Source organism: Ambystoma mexicanum, chromosome 1p, assembly GCF_040938575.1.
Source record: "Ambystoma mexicanum isolate Mex_15411 chromosome 1p, UKY_AmexF1_1, whole genome shotgun sequence".
Classification (NCBI taxonomy): domain Eukaryota; kingdom Metazoa; phylum Chordata; class Amphibia; order Caudata; family Ambystomatidae; genus Ambystoma; species Ambystoma mexicanum.
The window spans coordinates 184815998-184828560 of NC_090921.1; the positions used below are offsets into that span (position 1 = coordinate 184815998).

General features: G+C 53.5%; 1 protein-coding gene across 1 annotated transcript in view; it reads right to left on the minus strand.

Moving 5' to 3' along the window:
- The window catches only part of DNAH2 (dynein axonemal heavy chain 2), a 3498763-nt gene that overhangs the window by 2836665 nt on the left and 649535 nt on the right, over nucleotides 1–12563 (minus strand). The window contains exon 16 of the mRNA XM_069646273.1: nucleotides 7106–7262. Within this exon, the coding sequence (XP_069502374.1) occupies nucleotides 7106–7262 (157 nt within the window). The remainder of the gene's footprint in view (nucleotides 1–7105; nucleotides 7263–12563) is intronic.

A 12563-nucleotide genomic window follows, 5' to 3' on the forward strand; every position in this document is an offset into this window, starting at 1 on the left:
CTCTGGACTCTGAATGCTGAAACTTACTCAGCCCTCTATGATTTCTCTTCACCACCCTTCACAATCATCTCTTCACCAACTTGCCACTCTGCCTCAAACAAGAACAACAGTTCTGGAAAAGCCTCATGGCAAACTGATACATAAAAAAATCAAAAGGGTGGTAAGTAGAGGAAAGAAACAGAAGGAACAAGTTACTTACCTGTAACTGTTGTTCTCCAGCATGGGTCTGGCATGGATTCACATGCTCATGAATATTCCCCGTCGTCAGGCTGGGAATCCTCGGTAAAGAAAAAACCAGTATCAGTTTCGTTTCTGATCTGTTTTTCGTAGTAATAACCAATCACTGGTCTCTGCGTCATACTGACCACAGCCAATGACTGCCATCCCTCTACCTAAGCACCGCCTCTGGCAGCCATCTTCAGATTTGGAAGCACGTGAAGTGGCAGTATGACCAAGTGAAGAGCCGCAGAGGGGTAGGCGGGAGGGTTCGCATGTGAATCCATGCCAGACCCATGCTGGAGAACAACAGTTACAGGTAAGTAACTTGTTCCTTCTCCAGCATGGGGTCTGGCATGGATTCACATGCGCATGAATAAAGAATACATAGCAGTACACACATGCACAACCACGGGAGGTGGCAAAGGCTCAACATTAAGCATTACATCAAACTCAACATTAAGCATCTTACCTCCTCACCAGGCTCACCTCAGGCGAACAGGTTGCGCAGCACTGCTTGGCCGACCCTGGACTCCTCCCTGGAATCCCGATCGACGCAGTAGAATTTCGTGAAGGTGTGCGTCGACCTCCACGTAGCAGCCCTGCATATGTCCAGCAGGGGCACACCAGAAAGGAACGCCGTGGTAGCTGCGATCGCTCTGGTGGAATGGGCTCTCGGACGGCCAGGCAGCGGTCGGTTTGCCAACCAATGACAGTACATGATACAGCCGGAGAGCCATCTAGAAATGGAAGCCTTCGAGAGAGCCTTCCCCTGATTGACAGGTCCAAAGTTCACAAAGAGTTGTGACGTCTTCCGAAAACACTTTGTGCGGTCCACGTAGAACTTCAGCGCTCTAGCCACATCCAGCGAGTGCAAAGTCCTCTCAGCCGGCGACGAAGGCGACGGGAAGAACACAGGCAACACCAAGGGTTCGTTGAGATGGAAGTCCGACGGTACCTTGGGCATGAAGGAGGGGTGCGTCCTGAGAACTACCCTCGTGTCATGAAAAGTCAAGTACGGGGCCTTGCAGGAAAGGGCCTGGATCTCTCCCACCCGTCGTGCGGAGGTGATGGCCACAAGAAACGCTGTTTTCCACAACAGAAACTTCAACGGGGCCGAGTGCAGAGGCTCGAACGGAGGTCCCATGAGCTTTGTCAGCACCACGTTGAGCTCCCACGCCGGGGCCGGAGCCTTCACCGGCGGGAACGATCTGAACAGTCCCTTCATGAACTCTTTCACCAGACGATGAGACCACAGGGACGTCCGCCCCGTGGTTCTGGTGTATCGGGAGATCGCAGCAAGATGAATCTTGATGGACGCGTGTGCCAGTCCAGCTTTGGCCAGCGTCAGCAGGTACGGCAGTACCTGGGGAGCCGTAATGCGTAGAGGGTTAATCTTCTGTGCGTGGCACCAGACAGAGAACCTCTTCCATTTGTGTCCGTAGCATTTAAGAGTCGAGGACGCCCTGGCCTCTGCAAGAACCTCTCTGCAGTCGGCCGGTATGTCGTATCCTCCAAACTCTAGCGCTGCAGGAGCCAGGCCTGCAAGTTCAGCGATTTCGGATCGTGGTGGAGGATGGCGCCTCCTTCCCTGGAGAGTAGATCCGCGTCCACCGGCAGCTTGATTGGCGGGGACGTTGACAAGTCCAGAAGGTCCGGGAACCATATCTGCCTCGGCCACGCAGGTGCGACGAGGATCATCCTGCACCGTGACCTCTTGAGCTGGTTGACGAGCCGGATTAGCAGTGGCAAAGGAGGGAACGCGTAAAGGAACAGGCCCTCCCAGGGGAACGAGAAAGCATCGCCCATGCTCCTCGCCTGGGGAAACCTGCTGGCGAATCTCTGGCACTTGGAGTTCATCGCCGTCGCGAACAGGTCGATCTGGGGTGTGCCCCACCGTCGGAAGAGGCGATCCACTAGATCCTGCCGTAGTTCCCACTCGTGGCACGAGCGCAGCTCCCTGCTGAGTGAGTCGGCGATGGTGTTTTTTATCCCTGCCAGATGAAACGGCACCAGAAACATCCTTTGGGCGACGGCCCAATGCCACAGGTCCTGCGCTTCCTTGGACAGTGCTGGGGACCTGGTTCTGCCCTGTTTCCTGATGTAAAACATGGTGGTGGTGTTGTCGGTAAAGATCCTCACCACCTTGCCCTTGAGGGACAGAAGGAAGGACCTGAGGGCCCAGAACACTGCACGGAGCTCCAGGACGTTGATATGGAGGGACTTCTCCGTCGGGAGCCAGAGGCCTCTCGCGTGCAGATTTTCTGTGTGCGCTCCCCACCCTTCCAGGGAGGCATCCGTGGTCACTGTCTCCTGGTGGTCTGGGGTCCGGAAGTCCATGCCCGCCGTCAGATGCGCGTGGGTGCCCCACCACCGGACCGCTCGGCGGAAACTCTCGTCGAGTGTGATCCTCTCCTCGAAGCCGCCCATCGTTTGGATCCTGCGCGCGTCCAGGAACTCCTGTAACGGGCGCATCCGGAGCCTGCACATGGGAATGAGGTAGATGCAAGAAGACATCATTCCGAGGAGGGACTTGATGGACCTCACCTTGGCCGCGTCGGAAGCCAACATCCGCTGTACCTTGCCCAGGATGGACCTGGTCCTTTCCTCCGACGGGGAGGCCAGAAGGGACACTGTGTCGAGCTTCTCTCCCAGAAAAGGTGCGTTTTGCGCGGGTACCAGGTGGGACTTGGCGTAGTTCACAGAGAATCCCAGGTCCGTGAGAAGTTGGACGGTCCTTGCCGTGTGCTCCACGGCGAGCTCCCTCGTCTTGGCTCGGATGAGCCAGTCGTCCAGGTAGGGGTAGACGTGGATCCCCTCGCGGCGCAGCTGCGCCGCCACCGGTGCAAGGCACTTGGTAAATACCCTGGGTGCCGACCGTAGTCTGAAGGGGAGGGCTTTGAACTGGTAGTGACGCCCTTGGACCACAAATCTGAGGAATTTTTGGTGCCCCTTTAGGATGGGAATATGGAAGTAGGCATCCTCCAAATCCAACGACGACAGGAAGTCTCCTTCCTCCAGCTGACCCAGGACATGCTGGAGGGTGACCATCCGGAACTTCTGTGCCTTGATGAACTTGTTCAGACGTCGCAGGTCTAGGATGGGGCGCCATCCTCCCGTCTTCTTCTTCACGAGGAAGTATCTCGAGTAAACTCCGGAGCCCCGAAGCCTCTTTGGGACGAGTTCGATGGCGCCCTTCCTGAGCAACGCCTTTACCTCCAGGAGAAGCTGAGGGACGTGAAGCTCTCTCCTGGCCACGGGGGGGACGCGCGGGCACCTTCTTTGAAACTCGAGCAGCGGGCCAAGGCGTCCAGCACCCAACGGTCGGTGGAGATGGACTCCCACACGCTGACGAAGCTCGCCAGCCGGCCTCCCACCGGGGTGCTTCGGTGGGGGCCCGACCCCACGGCCGGTTCAATCCTGTTTCGACGAGGCTTTGCCGCCTTGACCTCCTTGGCGACGACGGCGGGGTCCTCCAGACTTGCCTCGTCCTCTGTAGGCCTCTTGAGACGATGAGCGGGCCGCTTGACGGTAGGTAGAGAAACCGCCGCCGGAACCTTTGGAGGTGCCCTTGCCTCCGCTGCTCCGAAAGGGCGTCCGTCGTTGCTGTAGAACCCCAAGGGCCCGGGCCGTCTCAGTGTCCGCTTTAATGGCCTGAAGGGAATCGTCCACTGTTTTCCCAAACAGGTTGTTCCCATCGAACGGCATGTCCAGGACTCTGGTCTGTACGTCTTGACGGAAGTCCGTAGCCTTGAGCCATCCACGCCGCCTAAGGCACACGCCGTTGCCCAACTGGCAAAACCCAGTGTCGGCGATGTCCGTCGCAATAGTGATGGCGTGGTCCGACGCCACCTCACCTTCCTGTAGGATCTCCAGGGCATCCACCCTCTTGTCGTCCGGTAGGAAGTCCAGCAGGGGAGCCAGTTTGTACCATAGCTCCCTGTCGTAGCGGGCCACGATAGCCAAGGCGTTGGCCACTTTAATCGTCGTCGCTGCAGACGAGATGACCCTGCGTCCCATAGCGTCCAATTTCTTTCCCTCGCCGTCCGGTGGGGAAGTCGAAGTGGAGGCCGCACCCCCCCCCCCGCTTTCTTCCTGGCCGCCGCGGAGAACGACAGAGTCCGGGGTAGGCTGCGCCCGGAGGCACAGGGGGGCCGCGTCCGGGACCCGGTACTTCTTTTCGTACCGGTCTCTTCTAGCTGGCGTCGTGGAAGGGTTCTTGAGGAGGGCGAGGCCCTCATCCCAAATGTCGTCCAGTAGAGGCACCGCGAGGACCGTCTTCCTCTTGGCCTCGCGCCGTTGATAAAGGAATCCTTCCTTTTTCTTCTCCTCAGGGCAGAGTTGGAAAAGCTTGGATGCCCTGGCGATCATGGAGTGGAACGATCCAATCTCGTCGGGCGGAGAGGCCCTGGTGGGAGGTGACGACGGGAGATCCTCGTCGTATACCTCGTCGTCCGTACCCGTCGCTGCCGTGTCAGTCCCCGTATCATCCCCTCGGGTGGACGGGGAGGAGGGCAGGACGGGTCGCGACGGCTGAAAAGGAGGTGGAGGGTGAATCCTTCTTTTCTTGGGAGGGGGAACACCCGAAGGTCCCGGTTCAGGATCCCCCGACGGGAGAGGCTCCTCCGTCGGCAACAGTAGTCTTGTCCTTATCTCTGAGCATAAGGACTGTATAGCCAACAAAATGGCCGCCGAGTTGTCTTGCGGCGCTGGCAGAGGGGAATCCGACGGGCGATCAGGGGCCCCGTCGGCACCCTCGACGCTGTCGTCGTCACCTGCGTCGGGCTCCATCCCGACGGGCCGGTCTTCATCCACGCCAAGGCCGTGGCTTAAGACCTCGATCAGCTCTTCCTCTGAAGCCGAATCTACGACGACGCCCTGCCCCCCCTTTTTCTTCTCCACCGGGGATTTCACGGGGGTCCTATCGATGGGCACAAAAGAGGACTCCCTCCGAGGTGGCAGGGAGACTCTGAGCCCCGAGGTCGCCACCACTGGTGTAGCCTCCACAGGCTGAGCCAGGGCCGCCGCGACAGTATCGATAGAGGGCTTGGCCGGATGGATTAAGGCCTTCACCACCTTAGGTGCGCTCACCGCCTTATCCTTGAGGGGGGGGACACTGCCTCGCTCCCCCTCCGATGGGGCCTTCAAGCTCGACCGGGGCCTCTCCAGGAGCTTCGCCGGGTGCTCACCCTTCCTCTTACCCGACCCAGAGCGTTGGCTCGTGGCTGAAGGTGCCGGGGAGGGTGCGCCCTGCCTGGCGCCCGTAGAGCCCGACCGTTCGGCGCTCCCGGTGCCAGCGGACTCGCGGTGCTTGGCCTTGTGTTGGACCCCCGTCGCCGGGGCGTCCTCAAAGGTCTTAGAAGACCGCTCGGATTTCTTCCTTTTCTTCTCGCCTGACGGGCTCTTCCCTTCCAGCCAGTTGGCGAGGCGTTGGTGGCGGTCCTTCATGGTCCGCTCCGACATATTGCCGCAAAACGCACAGTCCTTCTCCACGTGCGTCTTGTCCTCATGTAAGCAGTAGAGACAAAAGGAGTGTTCGTCCTCCTTAAAGACGTTCTGCAGCTGGCTTCCAGGGCAGACCCTGAACAGCTTTCCGGGCGTCGAGCTTCCCTTCTCCTGGGCCATGTCCGGGCCTGAGAAGCTTCTGGAGTCCTCCAAAACGTAGCTCGACGAAATCTTCACCCTTGAGGGGCGCAGACGAATCCGACACGGGTCCCCGTTGATCGGATGGAGAGTCGGTGGAGCTTGAGGCTCTTTTGACCGGAATAAACAAAGTTTTGAAAAAAAAACGTGAAAAATTAGCACTAACGCTCGAGAGCAATAGCACGAGGAACCCAACACATGAACGTGCGGTAAAAATCTGAAGATGGCTGCCAGCGGCGGTGCTTAGGTAGAGGGCAGTCATTGGCTGTGGTCAGTATGACGCAGAGACCAGTGATTGGTTATTACTACGAAAGACAGATCAGAAACGAAACTGATACTGGTTTTTTCTTTACCGAGGATTCCCAGCCTGACGACGGGGAATATTCATGAGCATGTGAATCCATGCCAGACCCCATGCTGGAGAAATATGTTTTTTGGGAACTCAAATGACTTCTTTAACATTATTTTTTTTAAGGCAGAGAATGATGCTCCCATGAATTGCTTGCATTGCAACACCTATCTTGAGTACTTCTACATTGCCTACGCAAAGAGGATCATTTTCCAAATCTGCATAACCTGCAAAGAGGGGACTGTACCATTTACATTTGGGCTTCCACCCGTATGTAAATATTGTGTTTTCATCACTTACAATACAAATAGTAAAATGAAGACAAAATCTACATTACATCTTATTTTTGCACTTCTCAGATGCGGGTGGGCATGCATGCAGATTTCTATGGTGCAGCGAATGGTGTGGCAGAAGTATTAATCACATTCTGTGCCACTGCTCTGCCATACATGCTTTTTGCTGTACTCCATAAGGAAAATTACAACCAACGTGCTTCAATGAAATGAAGTGTAACTCAGTCTAAGTGGTGGTTAGCACTTCTTCGACCAACAAGTGCAAGACAACCATGTGAACAACACCTCAATGAGTAAATGAGGCTTCACTGCGAAGGGAACTTGTAGGGAGTGAGTCTGTTACCTTTTATAAATACATTCAATCAGAATGTGTATCAGTCCTGTTTCTAGATTGCTACAAAACATGGCTTACCTATAAAATAAATCTTCTCTAGCCTGCACTATATCTTGACATCATTTGAAGGAACAATGACACTCCCCCAAGAAGATGGGTGCATGAGAAGTGATCTTGTTATCCCCATAGAATTGGAATTGCACTGGCAAAAGAGTATAAGATCCCTAGATATAAAGACCATTCACAAGATAGTTTTATGCGAGTACTTACCCTACTGCATTGAAGTCGACAGTCAGCAAGGAAAAGGTTTGATGCTCCTTTGGAAGCCCAATGCAATTTAGTCAGACCAGGCTGGATCTTCTTGTCCAGGAAACGGATTCTCTCGCGGAATAAGCCCTTTTCCTCTATGGAGAGTGCTGCAATTATTCTGAGAGACAGAGATGCATAAAATTAGGTGTACACTTAACAGTTTGCCATTCTCAACCATCTTGGTACAAAGGCTCTCGGAGCACCAAGAATGTTGACAGATCTAACAGATGCTGATAAGGGTGGCTCTAGTATGCTTTCCACAAACATTTAGTGATGGAAACATAGCAAGCATAGACATGTATCTAAAGGTATTACTTAACTTGCATCTTTCAAGCCCAACTTTATCATGTTGCTGTGTTTTCTATAAAACACTGATGGATTTGTCTTAAAATTGGCATCAAAACGGGGAAAAGGAAACCGCTAGGGGGCGAGGACCAAGATGGCTCCGCACCCCGCGACACGAACGGACTAATTCGGTCATACAACCCCCGCAATTGTGATCACTTGAAACAGGGCTGCAACACAGTGCGAGTGGCGACACGTCCGGTACCAGGACGATCCCGAGGGGCCAGGTAGCGATCCTGCTGCGTCGGTCTGGAAGCGCAGCAGCCTGCAGGGCGGAGGACCAACAGAAGAAACAGGGCAGCTGTGGGCCACCTGTGGGAAGGAAAGCACCTGCAAGAGACCAGAGCGGCTGGGAAAGGGGCTGCCCCCCAGGTGCCTCCAGACCGGCGGCGAACAGAGGAGAGACTCAGAGGCTTGGGTTGGAGGCGAGACCCCCACAAGGCAGGGAGGCGGCCTAAATGTGGTATCCGGAAGATCCTGGCACCAGAGAAGGAAGCGCGGGAAAATCCTGGCCCTACAGCAACAGTGTTGTGAAAACAGTGGAGCAGCAGAGCACGGTGGGACTGTGCTTCCACTATTGGAGAAGCAAAACGGACAAGTGAGGACCTGCTGAGGTACGATGAGGAGTAAGCGGGTGCCATAACTCCTTCCCCTCGTGTCATACCACCACAAGTACAGAGAGACAGAAAGCTGGGGATACAGAGCACACAACAAAGTGGGTAGAAGCAAGTGAGGACGTGCCCCGTGTGCGATAAGGAAGGGGACGCCCAAGAACCGTGCATGCGACTCCCCCTAGGAAGAGCTGCGGCCTGCAAAAGGGTGGACTGAACGATGGCCATGAGGCACAAGATGGGCTCCTGGTGAAGCACAGACACCCAACGACGAGGGGGCTCGCTGCTGCCCGGAGAAACCCAGGGCTACACGGCTGGTGAAGCCTGTTAGGGAGAATTCTCTCTTTAGGCTGAATTTCCTAACCTAGTGAGTCCCCCAGCAGCTTTGCTGAATTTCTGGAGTTTGTTTTTTCCTCCTGCCAAGAGCGAGCCTCTTTCTCCCACTCTTGGGCATGATTTATGGTATTCCTTTGACTGGTAATGTGTTTTATGGGCTATGGGGTCCTTTACTCCAGAGGGTCTCGTGTTTTTACTATGTGTGTTACACAGCACCCTCCGTGCAGTGACACAAGGGTGTCATAGTGACACCCCACCATAGACTCCATTCCCTGGGACTGACTACTGTCTTCCAGGGCATGTAAAGTCACCATTGGCTTTACTAGTCCCTAATTATTAACAGAAACCAGTACAAACCATCATATTGTGGACGTACTGGTCGGGGCAATTCGATTGCCCCGGGATCTGTTAGTTGAGGGGGCACGTCTCCGTCCCCCCTGATCGAGTTTTGGCTGGTGGCAGTGGAAACTACTTTTTATATTCGACCGTGAATATATTCCTATGGGATTTTCCCATTGTTCGAGGCTACCAACTTTCATTATTTAATTTTCATATCCTCGAACATACCAGCGGTTTATTTAATTAATATTAATTCGTCGGTTGGTATTTTTTGCCAGGACTCGATTCTAAAATGGCGTTTGTGTTCTTTTCTGTGACTCCAACCCAAGTCGAGCCCTTTGTTCCACTTTTTGGCGGGCTTCTCCACAGAAGCCTCCAAAAGTGGTGCCACTCTGTCTGGGTACCACAGGGGGTTTGGGAGGGGGTTTAGGCACCCTGGACTGAGTTACCTTGATAACTCAAGTCGCACTCTTGTGTGATTGGCCCAAGTGGTGAGCCGGACGGCTCACCACTTAGCATGTTTGATTGACAGCTAGGCTGAATGAATGGGGGTGTGCTGCATAAAAGCAGGGCTTTGGGGACTGGAACTTCAGATGTCGCCACAGGACCTGAGAATCAGACGAGGGAGAAGCTGAGCCGACCTACCACGATGACACCACCGGTGGAGCCCTGCAGAACCGACTCACCACTTCCCGACGACAGAGAAGATCTCCCGGCTGGAGAGGCTTCTTCCCCTGACTGGTGGGCACAACCAGTTTACCTTCTTCTCTTCGCACCCCAGACCGGCTTGTGGTCGAATTGCCCATTGCAAGCACCCCGGCAACCGGATAGCCACTTACCACTGGACCGCGAATCAACGGACCGCTCCTTTTACCTGAGAAACTCTGTGGCTGGTTTCTTCCCTGGCAGTGCAACAGACTCCTGTCTTCCTCCCCGACGAAGCACCGACTTGCATCCGCTGCCAGGAACAACTGCCCCCGCTGGAGTATTCTCACCACTTTAAGGTACCATGTCTGCCAGGCCTCCCTTTCTAAAGATTGCGACAAGGTAATAATAAAACCTTAACCTTCTGGACTGGGCTGGCCGCCTTGACCCTCTAACTGGTCCCCTTCTTTGGTCCAACTCCTTTTTGAACCGTTACAAGACTTTAGGGCACTGCAACTGTGTGACCTTGGACACATTTCGTTTTGATCCTCTGAAAACGGATCCGGCCTACTGACTCTAAACTCACAGTGTTACTTTTCCTTCCCCTCTTGTTGTGTTCGTGAAAAAGTGTTGGGATCTGTTTCAATTTATTCTCTGCTTTTCTCTCCCTTTTTTAAAACGAATTATTAGAGTGCCATCTACGTTAAGCGCTCACCGCTGTCTGAAAATAAGTGGGGCTTTACTTAAGACTTGTCCAATATTCTTTTAAGGGAGTGTATATCTTTTAGTGACCGTGTTTTTGGATTGCTTACTATTAGTGCCTGTGTGTTTTTCTAGATGTGGTTTTAAATAAATAATTATATCTCTTTTACACCAAGTTCTGGTCAGTGTTTACTTGTTCTATTGTGTTCTTTTGACCTATTGTGAATACTCTGTATACTGCCTAACTCTTCTTGAGGGAAGTCTGACTGCTCAGCCACAGCTACCAAGTGAATCTGTGTGGTACAGACTGCTACCAAGTGGGTTTACTGCCAAACACCTGTAGTCCTAAATCTTTTGCAGTGGTCCCAGAGGGAACTGCACAGGTTTCTGCCTAACACTCCGTAAACTAAAACTGGCGGTGCGGTTTATCCAGGAGACCCACTACCGTGAGGGGGAGGAAAGGGCCCTTAAGGGAGCAGAGGTATGGCAGATGTACTGGGCCTCGCACACAACCTCAAAGAAGCAGGTGGTGGGGATAGTGATGGAAAAATCCACCCACCTGAAGGAGGTCCAAATCAAGCGGGGCCTCGGGCCAGATTCATAACGGTGAAGGGCCGGTTGGAGGGGAAAGTGGTTACCCTAGCCTCAGTCTATGCCCCCAACGTGAATCAGGAGGCATTCCTAAGGAGGGTGTGTGCAGTGCCGGAGGACTGGGGCGAAGATGCCATGATGGTGGGAGGGGACTTCAACATAATCTTAGAACCAATGTTGGATTGGTGGTCCGTCCAAAAAGATATGAAGAGGACGAAAGACAGGTCCCATAGTGACTTCACAGAGCTGCTTCAGGACTATTTCTGGGACGATATTTGGACAACTCACTACCCGCAGTTGGGTGGCTACACCTTCTCCCCTCCCACCACCCACACCAAAAATACACCAGAATTGACCTATTGACACCTCAGGAGTAGGGAGACTTTGCCACTTCCCCAAGGGTTGAGACAGTGACGTGGTCTGACCATGAGATGGTCACGGCCGAATATTGGGTTGGGAGAGACAAAAGACTGCTCTGGTGGCACTGTAATGACGGCCTCCTGAGGGATCCCATCTTCTGGGACTTTATGGGGAATGAAATGCATTGCTTCTTCCCAAAAAATATTAATGGTGCAACCCATATGAAACATGTATGGGAGGCGGCCAAGGCAATGTTTTGGGGCCCCTTCATAGTGGAGGGGGCACAGAAAAAGAGGGAGACAGCCGTAATGGAGTGACGGATAAGAGGGAGTTTAGGAACATGCAGGCCAGACTGACACAGCCGGAGACGAAAAGGAAGGTGCTCTTAAAGACATGAGGGCAAATGACAGGAATTGCACTCGCTCCTGGTAGGAGAGGTTGTTAAGAGGCTACGATATGTCAAACACAGCTATTACGAGAAAGGAGATTGAGCGGGAACCCTCTTGGGTAAACATAATACAGGAGGCAAGGGTGGAGAGGAGGGTTGAACGGATCAAGCACGGTAGGGAAAAAGTGTTTGCGGCCAGAGAAAATATACAAGACTGCTTTGCTGAGTATTATGAGCGCCTATACATGCAACCCCCTATAGAAAGTGATGAGAGGGTGCAGAAATTCCTGTAAATACCTGGATAGGCTCCCCATGTCCTAGCTGACAGGGGAGGAGAGGTCGATCCTAGAAGGGGACATCACAGTAACTGAACTGCGAAAGGCGATAGGCCATCTCAGGCTGGGCAAAGCTCCGGGAGAGGATGGGTACATCTCCAATTTCTACAGGCAGTTTCAGGAGCTTCTCGCCGAACTACTCGCTCCGGTTTTTAACTCTATAGAGGGAGCAGAAAATGTACCACCCACGTTTCAGGAGGCATTGACAGCTATCATCCCTAAACCCGGTTAAGGACAGGGAACAGTGCTCTCCATATCAACCTATTTCATTGCTTAACACGACGCCAAGATATTCGCTAGAATATTGGCGTCCAGATTGGAATATTATTCGCTAGAATCTTGGCATTCAGATTGGAAGTATATCTCCCAAAGCTGGTCCACCCCAACCAAACGGGATTCGTGCGCAAGAGGCAAGGATCGGACAATATGCACAAGACACTGCACGCCATGAATGCGCCTGAGGTGGGCCACAATGGGGCCATGATTTTGGCGCTTGACGCAGAAAAGGCCTTCTATCGGATCAGGTGGTCCTTTACGACGCTGTTTTAGAGAAAATCGGCTTGAGACCCAAGTGGCTGGGTTGGATAGTGGCCCTGTACTCATCACCAAGGGTCAGAGTAGAATAGTGGTCAATGGGGGAATGACGAGGGTTCTGGAGTTACAGAGGGGCACAGACAGGGATGCCCCCGCCACCCCAGTTATATGCCTTAGTTATGGAACCATGGGCAGTGGTGGTACAGGGAGACAAGGACATCACAGGGTGAATA